The 19,650-nt window shown below is 40.6% G+C and overlaps 1 protein-coding gene across 1 annotated transcript in view; it reads left to right on the top strand.

The window, feature by feature from the left end:
• The window catches only part of PALLD (palladin, cytoskeletal associated protein), a 33,059-nt gene extending 21,230 nt beyond the window's left edge, over positions 1 to 11,829 (top strand). The window contains exons 6-11 of the mRNA XM_042829817.1: positions 2,786 to 2,880; positions 5,588 to 5,720; positions 6,594 to 6,801; positions 7,477 to 7,642; positions 8,563 to 8,696; positions 9,657 to 11,829. Coding sequence (XP_042685751.1) covers positions 2,786 to 2,880; positions 5,588 to 5,720; positions 6,594 to 6,801; positions 7,477 to 7,642; positions 8,563 to 8,696; positions 9,657 to 9,829 — 909 coding nt within the window. The 3' untranslated portion in view covers positions 9,830 to 11,829. The remainder of the gene's footprint in view (positions 1 to 2,785; positions 2,881 to 5,587; positions 5,721 to 6,593; positions 6,802 to 7,476; positions 7,643 to 8,562; positions 8,697 to 9,656) is intronic.
• Positions 11,830 to 19,650: the final 7,821 nt, after the last annotated feature.

Genomic DNA, 19,650 nt, shown 5'->3' with positions numbered 1-19,650 from the left:
GCAAACGATTCCTGTGCTTACTGGGGAGGAGTGCAGAGTCTTTTGTGTTGGTACCAGAGTCTTAAGCGCTGTGTCCTGAAACGCAGAGTGTTACTGCATCTGTAATATTCTCTGTTCTTCACAGACCCCAAACGAGAGCTGAGGTATACAACATTGTTAACTGAAGTTACCGTTGAAGCATCCTATTGAACTAACTTTCTCAATACACTTTTTCCCAGAGCAAAGCAAATCATGGAAAATTATTTGCATGTGAGAAACCAAGGCAGTAACATAACTGAGGGATATAACGAATTACTTTCTTCTGTAGCACCAAATAGCTTGCCAAGACCACGACTGCAAGTAGAATTACACTGTTAAATAACCTCCATCACTGAGACAGAGCTTAATCTAAGAATATTGTGCTGTGTTATGATGTTGCTAGGTTACATGACACTTTTGCCTTGCTCTTTTTACTGTCAGTCCTGCCCTTTCTGCAGTGTGTTTCTCTATACAGAGACAAGAAAGAGCAGTGTTTAGATCCCTGATTCTACCGACTGCAGGGCTTAAATCTAGAGAGTCTGAACATTTTTTCTACATATGCTAATAACAGAAATAAAGAACTAGCAGATGGCCAGGGGAATTCTTCAAGCTGGGAACTTCTATGTATAAAAAAGAAGCATTGTATTTTAACGCTCGGTGCCATTTAAGTTGTGCAAATTCACCACAAGTTTAAAAATGACTTAAAAAAAAAACCCACAAAACAACTGTGCTGAAGGTAGGATACAAATCCTACCTGTATTCCTATCAATGTTGTGTCAGTGCATGCGTAGGGTTTCTCTGTGTAGTTTTATGTGGGATCCAAAATCTTAAAGAAGCTGGTGAATAAGGTACCCTCCTATCTGGACACTGGCACCTGTCCCTCTGTAACTCACGTATGCATATTTAGGCCTTCGTTTTTAACAAGCTGTTCTGCTCATCTGATGACACCAGTGAAGTAGCCTAGATCATTAGCTCTTGTCATTGGTGACACAAATTTGTCAGTGTACTAACGCAGATGTGCTGAACTGAGATGGTTTTGTAATGACCCAAGTTTTGGGGATGGAAAAAACAGTTTGTGCTTTCCTTTCCTTTTTGGGGAAAAAAACCCAAACAAACAAACAACAGGAGCATCCTTTTCTAGATCCCCAAAACAAAGCATATTTCATCAAGCACATGTGTTCGTTCTTCATGGTGTGCTTCCCAAACAAAGATGCTCCTCTCCTGTTAGCTTGCTTTTACTATGTGTTTCACAGCACAGTGGAGGCAAAGAAGGGCTGTGAGTTCACATACAAGCCTCTTGCACTAAAATATCTGGATTCCAATTCTTTTAAGTCATCCCAAGTAGAAATAGTTCTGGCATAGCTTCCTAAATCCTAACGGAAAGTTGTCCATGTCTCAAAGCTATCACGAAGTTAGGCAAATTTGGCAACCTTTCCTTAAGAAAAGCAGAATATGTAAACATAAGGGAGTTGACATCAGGGTTCTGATGGACTGGCAGATACTTGCTAGATGGTGCTGTGATTTGGTCATTGCTATTAGGACTATCAATCTACAGAGCAAAAAGGCATGTTCGTAGCTGCTAGAAATTAATTTATCTTATGAAAGCAAAGGATTTCATTCCTTAAAACTCTGCTGGTTTACACTGTCACACTATCTGGATAAATACTACAGCATTTATGTATGCAAGATGATTTGTTGATGCACCTTAGAAATTACCTGTGGTAGTTAATGCTGCACTACTGCCTACAGCATGAAGTGCAGCGAGCTGGAATTAAGTTGTAATGCTGCTGGGGTTTGCAGTACAACTTGCCATCTAACTCGAGCCAGAGAAAACTGATCTCAGATCTAGAAAAACATAAAATCTTGCTTGGTTCAGGCTGTTACTTAAAAGTTACAACCATTAACTGATCTCTTGCCACGAGCTCTAAGCATGGTCCTTATTTTCACCTTCTTTCTCTCCACTTCTTTGCAGTGTGCACCCAGAGGTCCCCTCTCCTGTGCTTTCTAGGTCATCTTCCCACGAACCATTTGCCGTATGCATTGCTCCTTCCTGTTCATCCCATAGCTTTTCCAAATCTGGGGCTTCCAGCTAGTTCTTTACTGTACAAATTCCTTCCAGGACTTTGTGTTTCCATTTGTGATGCCTTCATGTGTTGAGATACACAGCAGTTATTCAAAATAGCGTTAATTCATCACCTGTCAGAATAAAATAAATACACAGCAGTGCCTGAAATAGAAATCTACTTGTTCCAGGTGTTTTTAATGGTAACACAAAAAAACTTCTGCATAAGCAATTGCTTCAGGTTATGTGCAATGGTTTATTTTACAGTTTTTCTTGTGGGCTATACGGGTCATGGGAATGGAATTGGGATACAAGGATCAAGTCTGACAGCCCGGCAGTGACAAAAATGTCTTGGCCTTTTGAAGGCTCAGTCAGTTCATTGTATGGCTTACAGCCAGCGGTGCTGCTACCTCTTGGTGTTTTGTGTGGTGGTGGTCTTTTTAAAATGTAAAAACTGGATAGAAAGTGGATGGTGGAACGTTTTAAGCAGTCACAGTTATTTCCATCTGTTCATTGTTAGTTGCAAGCTGATAAAACAGTTCAATATCCGAAGGTATCTTGACAAATGATTTTAAAGGATTTTTTGAAAGAAGAGGTGATATTACAGGCTCTGTAACAGGCAGGCAACAAAGAAGAGATCAGGTTAATCTCAGTTAATCTCAGGTTGATCTCAGTTAATTGTCTTCCTCTTCATCGTTACTACAGGGCAGAATAAGCTGCACAGGAAGGCTGATGGTTCAAGCTGTAAATCAGAGAGGCCGCAGCCCTTGGACACCTCCTGGCCAGCCTCATATCAGAAGGTACTTGATGCTTTTTTTTTCTCTCTTTGAACATTATCTGTTTTGGAAAATGGCTGTTTTGAAGAATCTCAAGTAAGAAGGCAAGTTAGAAGTGTGGCATACAGGAAGAAGCCTCCCCACTGCTAAAACCTCTGCAAACCTTGCACAATAGGAAACTAGTGGGCAATGTCAGAAATGACATAGCTTTAAAGTATCTTGAACTTTGCTTGTCTCCCTTTCCTTTCTTTGTGCTGTTCACTGTCCACAAGTTAGACTGTAAGCTGTGAGGAAAGCCGCTGTTGCTTCTGTGGGTATTCAGCATTTCAGTGCAGTGGGAGCCTGTACAGTGTGCAGCGTTAGTAAGCATTTTTTAACAGAAACAGCAGAAATAACTGTAAGCCACAGAGTTTATTGCTATTTCAGTGATTTCATTTCAGGTTCTTAGCAGGAATTATGAGTCAGATATAAAGCATTAAACTTATCTTCAGTGAGTTTACAATTATTCACACACGGAGCTTCGGTTTACGTTTTTGGACCATATAAGGGAATTTTCCTCTCCATATGTTTTTTTTCATTGCCCAAAGCATTTATGAGGGTATTTAGCACAGCTCAGACATCTTCAGACAATACAAAAAAATTCCTTTTGGTTTCACAAACAGGGCTGCTTTCAAGGAAGCATGAGGGCTCTTCTTCAGGCCTTCGCCGTAACGAGGGCTGTGATTTGCTTAACGGTCACAACAGCTACAGAATCTCAGTACTGCCTGATGGCCATATGTAGAACAGATGTAATTACCTGCTGTCAGAGTGCAGCAAAGCAGCTCAGATGCCCCCTGCCACACTGCAGAGCTGCGACGTGACATACAGGCATCCTCTGCCAGCCCTTGTGCCTGGAGGGTGTGATGAGATGGGGCTGCTGAACAGATCTCATCTGACTTCTACATTGAGCAAACCAGGTTTCCCCTGTCCTGAAAGTGCTGCCCACTGATGCACCTGCAAATAATGGGTACAAAAGAAAAGTCTGTGTTAATCCAGGAAGGGAAAAGCTGCAGGGAAGAGTCAGGTTTCAGCTAAACTAGCTGATGCACAGGAGTGAGAAAGGGGAAGCATTTTTAAAAGGGAGTAGTGGAGGAAGGGAAATAGGTATGGACAAGAGAGAATGGAGCAGCTGACACTTCTGTGTCTCTGTGAAGGATAAAATGCAGACCTCCTCCTGCAGCAGGCAGAGCCCCCACTAATAGGGGTGAGCCCTGTTTTGCAATCTTGCCAAACGCAATTGAAATCAATTGAAATCTGAGGCCACTCGCAGCTGCTATTTTGCTGTTCAGTTGCTGCAAGCACTCTGGCAGTTTTGGATGGGTGTGTAGCAGAGAAAGGAATTGTAAGAGATTGGCATATAGCAGTTTAATTAAAATGAGAGCAACTACTGGGAATTCTTACTTCCCGCACAGTTTCAGGTCTGTTTCAGCGCTGTTTCTGTCTCGTGGACCTTCCCACTGCTCCCATCATCCAGTTCTGCCCCGAGCTGATGAAATCTGAGCATGGACCACATTCCTGTGACAAACTCCCACCACCACAGCTTTTCTAATGGAACAGACCACAGTCATGTGCTCTGCTCTACAACTGGTCACACACTTTCGTACACTTCTGATAAGTAATATTCCTGTTGCATTACAGCCTTTTTTTTTTCTGAAGGCTTTTTTTTTGCTTGAGAGCAACAACAGTGTCTATGACAAGTGATTATTAATGAACTTTCTTACTTTCTACGCTGCTGACAGGCTTTTTCCTGAAGTACTAGATCTCTTACAGAGTGTGTTGTGGCAGACCTCTGGTTTTGTTACCTTCACTACTTCATTGCCATTTTAAGGCATGCTTTCTTGATGTCACTTCATTTTTCATGTGGTATTTTTCTGAAACTTGCTCTGCTTGCAAAAATTACCTTCTCAGCCTTACTTGGAGAGAGGGTTTTAAAACATCTGGGGTGTGCAAGGTTCAGGCCCCCACATCACAGCACTCGGTGCTGCAACATCAGAGTGATCTCACAGCATGCAGCAGACCGCAGTTCCAAGCAGATGGTCTTAAAATGCATGAGATGGAAGGAAGATTTAAAAATGTGTGTATTAGGGTTACTTTGTAAAAGATGTAAAAAAAAAAAGACACAAAGTTTCTGATACTAAGGAGTGTGCTGATTTAGCTTTCCTTTTCTACCTGTAATTTGAAAGCCTAGTTAAGGCACGATTCAAGAAAAAGCCCCTATCGTTAAAAAACTGCTTTGATCACAAACTCAGCCTCTTTATTTTCCACTTCCTTGGGTGTGATTTTTTTCCCCCTGGCTTCCCTCAGTGCTGCTGCCTTCTGCAGCTACAGCAGTGGATAGTGGCGTGCAGGAAGGCTTTTACCCTTCAGTGCCACCTGTTCACCTGCTGTTTTCTGAAGGGTAAATGTAATTGCAGGGGCTGTGTGCTTGCTGCTCCATAGCAGGACAGGGTGGGGTTACATACATAGGACACCAGAAATGAGGAACTGAAGCTATATTCTAAAGCCTGCCAACTTTAATTTGTATTTCAGTGATTTAAAGACTAAACAAAATGTTCTATCATGTACAAGTACAAGATGATTACAAGTAATTATTCTGTAGCAAGACTGTTTTCTAGATTTTTCGGGATGCCTCTTCTGATATAGTGGTATCTGACTACACTGATAGCTTTCTGCTGTCTCCTGGTGTTTTAAGGCCGCGGTCTCGATCGAGGGACAGTGGTGATGAAAATGAACCAATCCAGGAACGATTCTTCCGGCCCCATTTTCTGCAGGCCCCTGGAGACCTGACTGTTCAAGAAGGAAAACTCTGCAGGATGGACTGCAAGGTAAGTGCCAGGCACAGGCCAGCAGCTACCTCACTGTAACCTCGGCAGTCAGAAAACAAGTGGCATGAGATACTTCTAAAATGCTATTTTACCTATTGGCATTTACCTGTTTTTGCTTTGCAGCAAAAGTTGACAAATAAAAACTTGCATCCTCAGGAAGGAAATTGCTTCAGGCAAACCTGAGAGCTAACAGAAAAAGGAATGTTAAATTCACTTCCTTTGGGCTGCAGGGGGAAGCAGCTCGCACTTTAAAGCCAGCATGCTTTGAAGTCTTTTTACTACTTCAGTTTCCATCCTCTGTTACTTTCAGACCCTCTGTGACTTTAACAGAAGTGATGAAGGCTGGGGCTTCTGTTTACTCAGTGATGATCTACTTGGGAGAAGCTGTTTGTTTTCATGCAGAACCCCATCAGGTGGCAGGGCTTTTAGTAGTGCAGGACTCACACAGACAGACTGAAACAATGAAATGGAATGCAGAGCTCAGTGATTAGTCAGCTAACATCTTTTTGTCTACAAGTTTTTGACAAGAAATTAGTTGAGAAATACGGTGTCATTCCAGGTGAAGAGCAAATGATGAGAAAGGATACAAGGTGTCACCCTACCTTTTGTTGCAATGTATTGTTGTTTAGATTCTAGCATATCTGAACACTGATCTTTTTTCAGTCACACCTTTAAGACACCATGGGATTCAGGCAGTTGGCAAGTAAATGAATGCAACTAAGTCAATGTGTAATTCAGATAAAATTAGTTCTTTAAATCTTGTGGTATACCTGCATTAGCAAACAAAACCAAACTCTTCTGAAGTAATGAGCCAGGACTCCTTTGCTGTTTTTGCACGGCAAATAATTTCCCGTTATTCCGTTTGCACTGAAGGTTAGCGGATTACCAACACCAGATCTGAGCTGGCAACTGAACGGGAGGCCCATCCGTCCTGACAGCTCTCACAAAATGCTGGTGCGTGAGAACGGGGTGCACTCCCTGATCATAGAGCCTGTCACCGCGAGGGATGCGGGAATCTACACGTGTGTGGCCAGCAATCGGGCTGGAGAAAATACATTCAGCCTGGAGCTCACTGTTGCAGGTAACATCTTCGTGCTGAAAGCGTAAGGTAGAAAAGTAAAGTGCTGTCCCAGGACGTGGCTGAGGGTTGGGGAAGGGGAAGAGGAAACCAGTGACAGAGCCGTATCATATCTCTAAGGTGATACGTTTATGTTACGTTTTGTTCAGTAGCATGGAACCTCCGGGTATGTTGTGAAGAAAAGAGGGTTGTTTTCATCCCGAGGCACAGCTGAGGCCACAAAGCCAACTGTTTACTTCCTTGTGTTGTGGATTTTTTTCCCCACAGCAATATGTGCAGACCCGTATCTATGCCTGGGCTGATAGCATGACATGGTTCGCAGGGCGTTAGATTAATGCCATTCCAACCAGCTGGCAAAGTACTTCTTGTACATTTAAAGGCTCATCCTTTTATGGAGGATGAAGGAGCACTGCTTTACAAGCACAGTGCAGTCAAAGAATCTAGTTGCCAAGCTCTACATTTGAACTATTCCAATGGCTGAGGGGGAGGAGAAAGAAAATCCTCAACTCTATTAGATCTCCCATTTCTTTTATTAAAATAAGGATGTGACTGTTTTCTTCAGATGAGGTGGGGCTAGGCTTTGTAACTAATGAAAACGACACCAAATTTGCCTGCCTCTTAGGCTGTTCCTTTATATACGCAGAAGTGTCAGCAATACTGCAATCCTTATTTTCACAGCTAAGGAAGTACACAAAGCACCTGTGTTTATAGAGAAAATACAGAACACCGGTGTGACTGAGGGATTTCCAGTGCGACTGGAGTGTCGAATCTCGGGGGAACCGTCGCCTCAGATATTTTGGAAGAAAGAGAATGAGTCAATCACACACAATACTGACAGAGTGAGGTAAGATGGTCTGAGAATTATCTTGCTCTTCCTAACTTCATTAATGATTTGTCCTGTAACACGAGTGAAAACCAAAAAGGTCGTAAGAATGCTTTGTGTGAGCAGCACCATATTAACTAGTTACTGTAATACTTCTGGCCAAAGTTGAGTTACATCCACTTGCATGGAACCAACTCCTCCATGAGACAGTGGCTTTATGCACACTTTTCCCCAGCATTTGCTAGTTCAGAGCAACTTGCTTCCATCACCTCCAATCTTTAGCACTCCACTTGTCCCCTTTACCCATGCTTCCTCTGGGAACAAAGGCAGCTAAAAGTTGAGCTCAGTGTTGCTATTACAACATAAACTAGCTTTGGGTTAGCCTTTAAATCATACCAAAACCTCACACCTCTTTACAGGGACATATTATAGGGTAATGGAAAAAAGACATATGTATATATATTTATTTCTAAGATCTGTACGTTTGTCATCAATATTTGACAGTGTTTTGTAGGAATATGTAAGAGAAAATTCCTGATCTATCGAAAGAAAAGGAACTCAATACTGATATGGCACTGTAATAAATTACTGCTGTCCTAAATAACTGCAGATATTTCAGTACTTCACTTCTCAAGTCAGGTCTTGTATCCTGTCCCCACAAAGTTGTGTAAATCTGCTTTCCAGATGTCCTAATCTGTCGCTTTGAAAGAGAAGCTGCTCTGGGTGGTTTCTGCTTCTTTCTTTTTAATGCAGGATATTCCACTGCCAAATTTCCAAGCCGTTTCATTTACCACTTGCTAATTTCAGAGGAAGCTTCACGTTAATTAAAAGTAGACTGTATATTTAATGTCAAACTAGGATGGGGGCTTTTTGTAATGACAGTTAAATGCCTGCACTGTCTTTCAGTTGAAGTAGTAATTTGCAACTTGCCCTTTGTTCAGCATGCACCAGGACAACTATGGCTATATCTGCCTGCTGATTCAGGGAGCTACAAAAGAGGATGCTGGTTGGTACACCGTTTCAGCTAAGAATGAAGCTGGGATTGTGTCTTGCACTGCCAGGTTGGATGTTTATAGTAAGTGACTTCCTTTTTCATGACCGCATTAATCCCTCAAAAGCAACAGTTCTACAAGTGTCAGATTGTTCACAGAATCATTTACGTTGGTCTCTCTTTCTTTTGTTTATAGTTTCTCCTCAATAATAACGATCCACATCAAGACAACAAATGCTCTGTCAAAGTACTGCCGCCATCTTTCAGATACCAAAATAAAACAAGCATGCATGCATTCTATTTTTGCTTAGTATATTAAATATAGCTAATTAACAACAGATAACGGCATGATTAGATGACTTGTGGATCATTATTACTATTACTGTGAGCACTTCCCTAACTTGTTGTATTCTTTTTCACCTTAGTGTGTAGTACGCCTGTGACAACTACCAGAACTGTAGCAGTTAGGCCTTTCTGCCTAACTCTATAGTTTGTTCCAGAGCAGCCCCTTACACAGTGAACATCCTCTTAAACTAAAATCCCATTACCAATCCCCTCATAACAAGAATAAATGAGCGGGAAAATGGGAACGGTAGATGTTTTCTGGGGTGGCAGAGATAGGGAGACTTGGGAATTAGAACCTTGGCTTCAGGAATCCAGGTTCCTCTGGATTCAGGGGGTGGCAATGGCAACCAGATGATTTCCCATTGCAGCCAGTAACCCTAGAACAGGCTGACACTGTAATATTAGAGCACAGAAACACATACCTCGCTGTTAACCTTCTCACTGATATTAGGAAAGGTAGAAAGGAATGCCAGAAAGTCAAGGTAACAACCACAGATGCTTGTTTTCGTTCATCACGTTTGAAGGTGAAACTAGAAGCTGAGGAAAAAAATAAACGCACCAAGAAATGAGACTTACCTTTCGTGTAATCCTTTTCTGCTGCCCAGAAATGAGTGTCTCTTTACGAAGGATAGATTATGAATCTGATGCACACTGTTGCAGAGATGATGATGCCTAATTTTTATTCTTTTTAATTTATAGCTCAGTGGCAACAACCACCTCAGACAACCAAGCCAAAGAAGGTGCGGCCCTCAACCAGCCGATACGCTGCACTGTGTGACCAAGGACTAGACATCAAAGCAGCTTTCCAGCCGGAGGCAAATCCAGTCCATCTGACTATGCAGCCTGGTTTGGTAGAGAGCGATGACCTCTAGATCCGAGCCACCACTTCCATCATCTTCTTTCAAAGCAGAAACACTGAAAGCCATTGCCTTGACCAATGATACTCCTATGTCACTTTATGCAAAGGCAAACACCTTCAAGTACAAAAGATAAACAACAAACACAATAACCATGTATTCCTTATTCAGTATACCAAATTAGAAGAATAGGTAGATTATTAATAGAAATGTACACATTGCACAACAAATCACGTTCACCATTTCCTTATACCTAAGTTGCTTCAGCTCTTTGAATGAATAACTCTTTTCATAAAGGCCAAAATGCATCAGTGAAACAGACTTTTCAGAAGGAAACACTACCAACCACCACGTGCCTTCGTAAGCAGTAAGCAGATGTTACACAATGCTAATGGTGCGAGATGTTCTCTTTGAGGCCATTAGATGACAAAGAAAACTAGGATGCACGGTAATCTCTAGTTCTAAAATGGCAATGCATTCTGGTAGCTACAGTGAACAAGTGCAATATTGTAATAAAAAAGGAAGAGACAAGGAAGAGAAACATAAGCAAACGCTGCATCTCTGCAAACTGTTTTTTATTCTACAATGAAAATGATACTTTGCCTTAAATGCCATTAACATGGACAATTCTATTAAGTAACGTTGAAGCCCCAATTTTTAATTCTTTTCTATTTCTCCTTTCTGCCACCTAGGAGGAGGCTTACTTAGAAACATACAGCAAAGAGGGTTAAGCACGAATGGTTTAACCTCTTCAAACTAATGAAGAAGATACATAACAAAGTCTACCCCAGATGATAAGTCTTAGGAACTAGAGGAGAGAAAGTGCCTACGGTATGAACCGCTGCAGTAGATTGCTGCAAGGGGTGGGAGGGGGACAGGGCAAGAGGCTGAAACTCTGCGTGGATTTCCTGAAGACAGCCTGCAACCTCCTAACACTCTTGCTGAAGAATCTGAAATTCTAAGGTGAGCTGAGAACTGAGCAATGTATGTAAGGGCCGTTTGACTGCTTAGCACTTGAGTAACACGTGTGAGGATTTTAGAAACGCACAGTAAGTGAGAAGTGGGTTGAGACTGCAGTAGGAATATCGATGAAAAGTAAACACCATAGGTGATAAGCTTGCAAATCTGAGGAGGCAGAAGATGATGGACAAAACACGAAAACTTGCACCACTTTTTCTTCGTATCATATGTGTTTCTGGATTTTTTTTTTCTCATCCTTCCTGTTGTTTGCCTACAACAGCTCTGTTAATGGGTAGGGGCTGCGTGCAGTAGATGAAATGCTACTTTCAGAATGCAAGGCAAATCCACATCAAACTGGAGCTCTACCTCGTCAAGTCTGACAAGGTAGTTTTAAATTAGAACCAGATGAATTTCAGATGAAGGGGAGGGAGGGATGGAAGAGTTGCTAGGCCTGACAAGAAAAATGAGTGTTTGATGGTACGAGCATACTTTGCTATGAAAGGAAAACACTGTATTCCTTATATGAAGCACATACATGGTATCTTTCGTTATTTATAATAAAAGTGTTGAAATCTTTTATCCCAGTTCAGTTACTCAGAAGTCCTGTACTTAGTTGTTTTTTTTATTTTGTAATTGTGTACACCATATATTGCATTACTGCTATAAGTGTATTCCTTGTAAGTACACAAAGTTTGTTTGTTTGTTTTTTAGTGACTAATAAACTTTAGCACATAAGTTAGTATTATTCTATGCAAATTGGTGCAGGACATGACCAGTTCTGGGAGTCGTTCCTCTAAATTAATGTCATGCTTTGTTGTATGGGAATAATCTGATATTCTAGAAAAAGTATGTCATATCATTTGCAAGATTTTTCCACAACTCTGACATGCTAATTTACTTTTTTTTTTTTTTTTTTTTTTTTTTTTTTTTTTAGCTTCACTAGCATTATTTTGCCACTCTCTATTTGTATTTATAAAAAACGTACTATCATTACTTTGGATTGTTGTGCTGGTATAATGTGGGTTTAACGTCAATAAATATTACACAAATAGAAAGTTTTTCTTCTGGTAAAGACTATTAACTGCTTTGCTACTAGCATGCCAGATTTGGAAATTTAATTATTAGGAAATTAACGAAACAAGGTCTTTATGAAGCATCTACACTTGACTAGAATTTGTTTACCATCCTATTCTTTTTGTCTCTCAATCTTCTTATTTTTGTCTTTTTAAGAGGAAGATGACTCGCTGTTCTGTGAAAATTGCTCATCATTTACGTGAAGATGCTTCTTTAGCTCAGGTGTTAGGAATACGTGCAGGTCTATTTCATGTCTCTGGCACTTGCTGTATGACATCACTAATAACTGATTCTAAGTAAAACGGTAAAGAAAAAGTAAAATTGATTCTAAGTCCAAGTGCTGCTAAATTGGTGTAAGAACAGACTTCTAAAAAGCACCGAAATTCAATGAAGAAAATGCAAAGACTTACTTGTAAAATCCTGAACATTTCCCAACTAAAACTTCTCCTTCTTTCCTGTCTGTGCAAAAATACTGAGAAAGCTGCAAGATAATCAGTTTTTTTTTCTTTCAGGCTTACATTGCAAGCATTGATTACTACAGAGAGAATTATCATTGCAACCAAGTCATTACTGACACTAATGGCAGTACTACAACTCAATGGAGTTCCATCTGCTTACAGTAAATTTGTCTTTGGCTATGAGACTGAAAAAAATGAGACAGACTGCTCATGTGAGCTAGTTAAGATGAGATCATCCTCACTTTTTGTCTCTGCATGTACGCACACACACACAAGTAGTAAATCACATCCCTAAGCAGCAAAGTTGTTCTTAAGAAAACATTGAACTGTGCTGTTCCTTAGTTACTGGGACTGTTTGCTTGTACAGAGTCAGAGATAGAAGTGTGGCACACCAAAAATGACATACTGCTCAAGCCAAAAACTAACGTTCTTGGAAGCATCACGATAACCTTCAGCAGTTTAATCTTCCTCCCTGAACTCCAAAGATAGAAAGCGTTATCTGAAAGTGCACTTCCAACACTTCGTATGAAGGGTAGCAAGCTGATCAGCCAGGTGCTTTCAAAGCAATACAAGACTCCATTCAACTGCATTTGGAGTGCTTACAAACCTGTCATAGAATCATTAAGGTTGAAAAAGGTCTCTCGGATCATTGAGTCCAACCCCAGACCATGTGAGTCATGTGGTGGAAGATCATATTTTTAGCACAAGTAGAAATGAAATAATAGGAACAAGTGTATGTACAACAGGGTAACATCAGTTAAGTAGTTAACAGCCCCATGCCTGTTTGAAATAGATTTGTGCCCAAGGAGCAGTGTATGTAATTCTTCACCATGTGACAAGCCTCTTAAGTCTACATTGATCCAATACTAATTTAAGCAACACATCTCATCCCTTCAAAAAAGCTTGCAATTAAGAGGCCTTGAGATCAGGAAAAAAAGGCTCTCACTGACTTTAGTATCTTATTTTCAAGTGCTTCTGTCTTTTCATGTTGTAAATAGAGAACTCGGGAGCCTCTCAGTTCTTGCTTTTAATCTGGGACCAGGCAGCATCCAATGACAGCAACTGCAATTTCCTTGTTTGCAGCATGAAAAACAACAAAAACAGAAAAGGAAATAAAAATCCATGACTGTTCTTCCACCTTCTTTAATATCACATGAATCCTGACATCCTCCATAGTCCTTGGTTCAACCAAATCTTTCACTTGCTCAAAACTCCTCCAAGCAGCTGCAATTGGTTTGTGGCTTTAAAAGGTAAAACAGTTATGTATTATGAAGCAAGGAAAACGAGAGCTCAAAAATATGCATCAACGAGCAGAAAAGTGGCTAGTTTTTTCAATTTCACAGCATCCTTAACTATCACAGCTGCAGTATCCTTAGAGATGTGCAGCCTGACATTAAGTTAGATCCAGTGAACAGGAAGCAGCACCTAACTTCATTTCATCCTATGCTGCTGGGATTTATATTTTCTTAAGCAGCTTTGGAAATGGAGACAGTTAAACAAATAGAGTTGGTAAAGCACAGTAGAGTTCCCCTCCACAGTGAAGCAAAAGCATCTCTTGCAGTTTAAATTGCCTCTGGCTCAAAGCATTCAGTTCACCCAGAGCCAAATGCGTCACGATGTCTGTCACCAACCTCATCAAAAATCTGGCTGATCCTTAGGTCTTTTAAGCATAAATACAAATTATTCACTGCAGAGGACAAATATGACCTTACAGGTAAAATAAACCTGGAGAGAGCGCTCTTGTTAGAATATGCTGCATTCTTACCTTCTGTGATTTCCGTGTTGCCCCACCAAAGTAAGCTAAGGCGCAGAAAGGCTTCGGAAGATACAACTCCAATAACCCACGTTGATACAGACTGTAGAAATTAGGAAGGAAAAGCAGAAGAGTGAATCCGTTAACAGCTTGTCAGTGTTCTCACAAGCACGTTTTCAAAATCTATGCAATATTTGGCCATATCTTCCCACACCTTGTCACAACACGAGCTTCAGGTACAGAACTCCCTGTGAGAGTGTTAAAATCACCCAAAGACAGAATAGATGACATTATAGTTCTTGTATTTTGTGTTACTTATGGTTCTTGTATTCTGTGTTATTTTTATTTGGATTACACTTAGATGATACAAGATGAAGTACCAGAATTCATTAATTTGACAAACCTACTTTCTCTAAAGCATTTTGTGTATACACTGAGAGCTATTAGGTCTCTTCAGCAGCTCACTGAGTATTCACATGCTGAGGGGAGAGAAACAGACAAAGCATTCTGCAATGACTTAGGTTCATGCTCTTAAATTGCAACCCAAGAAGATACAGGAGGAGGAGCACCAGGAGAAGGAGGCCGTGAGCCTAACAAGCCGTCTAGAAAGAAGAAATGGAATGAAGAAATATTAAATGTAAATGGAATTCCATTTTTAGCATGTGGTCAGTGAACTCATATGCGTGAAAAATTGGAATGGCTGGAAATCAGCTGTGCTACCAAATGGAAAATCTCAGAAGAAAGCACGCTATTGCTCAGCTCAGCAGATTTACATAAGCAAGAAGACATCTTTTAGCAACCTGCATCCATTTTCTCATCCTCGCAGTGCATATCCAATGTTTTAACTTGGGTGCCGAAATCACTCAAAGTAGAAAACGTGGGTCCAAAAAACAACAAAAAGAAGTGAGAAGACTAAGATGAAACACGATGCCTACGATCCAGAAAGAAAAGAATGCTTAAATGTGTACTTGAGCATTTCAAATTAAGGAGACGTGATTTGAAGTGAACAAACCAATGAAAATGTACCAGAAAAGATAATGCATCTTGGTTTGAAAATGACAATCTAGATTTTGACCCTGAAGTACTCAGTCTGAAAACCTTATGGGTACACATTGCTGTAATCTTTGTTCCAAGCTGGCTGGAATCAGCTTTACAGTAAGCTGTTGTTTTTTTTGTTTTGGTCTCAGTTTAAGATTCTCTTTTTAAATGGTAGTTTAAAATATGCATAATTATTTATCAAAATATTCAGTATTAAGAAATTCTAATTTTACTTGATGAAAATTCATGTTAATAGTAGGGTTTTTCTCTTCTTTAGCACAACATTGAATAAACCCACCTGGCCATTTCATATTTAGCTATACTACATTTCTCCATTTTTCAATATGAAGCTTGGAATTGTCAGAAGAGGAATCTCTCTAAAAATCTATTTTACACTGCCCTGTTGCTCTGGATGTTGTACCCAGGATAGAACTGTCAACTTCTCCTCTGAAAGTAACGGTGAGATTTGACTTGACCCTTCGTAGAATAGTTATTTATTCAGTAACATTTATTGCTTTTGCTGGTGGATGGTAGAGATGTCAAGCAAAGGCCACATGAAGTTCAACCACAACCAGCACACTCACCCCTAGCAGAGTGCATTTAAGACAATGTATATTAATTATCCGGTCTAGCAACTCGTCATACAATTCTGTTCCAAACCACACAAAGGAAACCCTTGGGAATCACCAGTGAGCTCTGATTTTTGGCCAACATCACAGACAAATTTTGTTCACACAATGTGTATGAAATACCTGACTTCCAGTTACTGAAGCCCATCTGTTGTGTTGTCAGGATGCTTAACTTATTACCTGGGAACTCCCAGACAGTTCAGCACTTATTACTTCCTTTAACATCAATTTTTTTCTGTAAATACCAAAAAAATGCCAGTCATTATTTGTGACCATCTGATGGAAAATAAATAAACTTCATATACTGAAAACAATACATAAAATGTGTAATATAAATGCAGTCTCAAAGGGGAAAAAAAAGTTCAAGTTGTGCCTTGTGAAGCTGTTATTAGAGTATGCTTAATGAAGTATTTCCATTATTCTGATTTTATATGCTACAGCACAGTGCAAAAAGAGCCTCTGTGGAACACGTTTTAACATTTTGAAAGGGCTTTGATGCCTTTCTAGGCCACGATTTCTGCCCACTGCACAAATTCAGAGCCCATTTTTGAGTTATAAATGGTGCTTTCAGCACCATAACAACGACATGTGCTGATTCACCTGAAATAAGAAAAAGGAATATCATACAGCAGCAACAACAACAACAAAAAACATGGAAAGAAAAGCTAATTTTTGAATTCTTACACTGCTTGACAAAATCAAATCTTGACTCATGTAAGAAAGCTCAGTAAGGACATCTTTTAACAGTTTACTATTTATTACTTTATAGGGAGGAAGGAGAAAAATAGATCAAGGAAAGCATATGAAACTGAGGATTCAGAAAAAGGAAAAAAGAATGAGGGATGTTGAACGTTACACAGAGAGCCATTCAGCATTTAATGTGATTCTGCAGAGAACCTCTTACAGGGTTTGACAAGCAGCTTTATCTGCTTTTAAGTCAGGTCATCCAATCTTATCCCATAAGTCAACACAAGTAAGTAAACAGCTTTAAAGTAATGTACATACATCAACGCTCTGGAGCAGACTCTTATCTTTTGCACACCACGTGGTGTCCAGCAGAGATGCACCGAGACCAGGAAAATCTGTAGTTAAAATGCAGATTCATCCAGAAGTTATCTTTCAGTTTATCACTGTTCAAGTTTATTAATCTATAAATGTTAGCATTAAAAATGACAAAAGCCCAACTGCAATACATCATCCTCATCTTGGTACATTTCTGACTTTTGTGTTCCAGTGCAAAAGCTAAAGTCATTCAACCAAAGCTGTGACAACCTTTGATGCAGAAGACGGTCTAAGTCAAATGCTAGATGACATCAAGCAATAAAATAATAAAAACTATTAAGTAATAATAACAAAATAATGATAAAAACATTTCAGTGGGAAAAACTATGTATTCTTTTTGAACAAAACCTAACAATAATAATAAGAAATAATAAACTAGGGCACAGGATCCAGAGAGACCTTCTTTCTCCACAATTTCACGGAACATTTCTCTCACCAGCTCTGAGCTAATCTGCCCATGTAAGTCAGAAATAATTCTTCTTTAGTTTTCCTGTAAGTTCAAGGATACAGAGTCCACCTTCTTAGCAAGTTTAACTTGTGATTCTATGATTCTATGATACTATGATCTGTCTCGTGGTTCTCCTGCCAGATTCGTCTCTGCGTTAAGCATCCATCTGCGATCTCCTGCAGCTCCGGCAGAGGGCAATGTAATTTAGCCATTTACAACACGCTCTTCAAGGCAGCTGCCGTCAAGCAGCTCCTACAGAATTCCTCAGGTGTTATTGTTGCTCTGGATTTGTGCTCTAGTGCTGAACGTTTAAAGTTGTATCTTCCTCTGATCCCAGAAAAGTTCACATTGCTTATTACTGTGTAGGCAGATATTCACATTCACATGCATAAAGCTGTAATGGGATAAACAGTACAGCAACAACAGCTGAGTAACACAAGCCTAGACAGTAACAAATCAGAACGAGCCCAAATGCAGCAGCCATAAACAGAGAAACAAAAGAAGAAAAACTACATTAGAAGGCCTCCAGTAAATCAGAGATCTCTAGCAAGCAAGCTTCACTCCTCCACCAACCCTTGTCCTGGCTCTACTCCTCCCCGTCACTCAGCTGCACTGCTTGCACCTGAGCTCCACTGGGTTGGTCCTGCCTTCCCACCAGGTGCTCAATCAGTGCTTCAGCTGTGACTTCGCATTGCTGCTACAGTATGAAATGAAAACTCACTTTCAGAGTGAAACAACAGGAGACCTGCACTGAAATCATTCACAGGAAAGCGTTATTTAACAGTATGTAAGTTTATGGGTCATGACAGATCATGAAACATTTCTAAAATGTCATGTAAAGTGTAAAAAAGGAAAAAGAGTTTTATTCTTCACTTCATTTGGCATTTTCAGCTCCCTGCATATAAAATGGCAATGGTGTCACTTTTTTGTGGCCCTCCTCTGGGCACACTCCAACAGGTCCGCGTCCCTCCTGTGCTGAGGACTCCACATCTGGATGCAGTGCTCCAGGTGAGGCTTCACCAATGCAGAATAGAGGAGCAGGATCACCTCCCTCACCCTGCTGGCCACGCTACTTTTGATGCAGCCCAGAATACAGTTGTCCTTCTGGGCTGTGAGGACACATTGCTGGCTCTTGTCCTGCTTCCCATCCATCAATATCCCCAAGCCCTTTTGGGCAGAGCTGTGCTCAATCCTTTCATCCTCCAGCTCGTACTGACAGCAGGAATTGCTGAATGTGAGGTAACCAGGTACAGTTCTGCAGTTGGATTTGCTGAGGTTCTACAGGGCCCATTGGTCGAGCTTCTCTAGATCTCTTTGGATCACATCCTGTCCCTCAAAGGTGTTGACCACATCAGACAGTGTGCTGTCATCTGCAAACTTGCTGAAGATACACTTGATCCCACTATTGATGTCATCAATGAAAATATTGAAGAGCCTTGGTCCCACTGACCCTTGAGGGACACCACTCATCGCTGGTCTGCTTCCAGACATTGATTCATTTTCCTCATTCGTTGAACAGTCCAGCCATCAAATCCGTATCTTTGTAACTAGGAGAGAAGGAAGTTATGGGGGACCATGTTAAAAGCCTTACAAACATTTAATGGTATGGTAGTGAAGCAACAGCTGTATTTCTGGCTTCCTTACTGGGAGTTAGTGGCTTATGTCATTGGGTTCATTGCTATTTGGAGCATAATCAGCACGCATTCATTCTCTGTACAGCCAGCATATAAAATTTGCAAGAGCTGCATAGAGTGCATACTCGATCAGTGTAAATCACTTAGCAGCCCACATAATGGACATCTGGCTACTGGACTAAAGAATGCACTTGGTAACGCAGGCAGATGAGTCATGGACAAGTTTTCCATTTATATATGAATGATTATATCCGCAAGAGACTGAAGGAGAAAAGACCAGCTTTACAGCAAGCGGAGGGGAAGATGAAATACTCTTGCAATGTTTTCTTGTATTTTGAATACTTGCCTCTAGTGCCAAGGTGGCTTTTTGCAACAGTTAATGATTATCATGGACACAACCCAGTTCTAATCACCCAAAGGACCAGGCAATTCTGTTCCTTTGACTGAGGGCTTATACTGGTGGTGAACATGTGCAAAAAAATCCAGTACCGAAAGTAAGTTTAGACTTTTGAGCAGGGTTTAACTGTAGCAGAATCCTCCCCACCTGAACTGGAAACTAGGAAATCCTCATTTTGCTTGAGGAGCAGTCTGCAGTTGTGTATGTTGGAGCCTCAGCTAATAATTCAACAGAGATTTCCTGGGATTAAACTGTCAGTTAGGGTATGGTCCTCGTTTAGACCACTGACATCAGAGTAGGGGTGTGTAGGCTGAGTATCAGCAGCTGCAAAGAACGCAGATGATGAGCTTTGTCCTTGCCAATGAATGTCGAATCCCTAAACA

This window comes from Centrocercus urophasianus, unplaced genomic scaffold (assembly GCF_019232065.1).
Source record: "Centrocercus urophasianus isolate 14NV4802_14NV808 unplaced genomic scaffold, USGS_Curo_1.0 seq_32, whole genome shotgun sequence".
NCBI classification, from domain to species: domain Eukaryota; kingdom Metazoa; phylum Chordata; class Aves; order Galliformes; family Phasianidae; genus Centrocercus; species Centrocercus urophasianus.
This window is presented reverse-complemented; position numbering and strand designations above follow the sequence as displayed.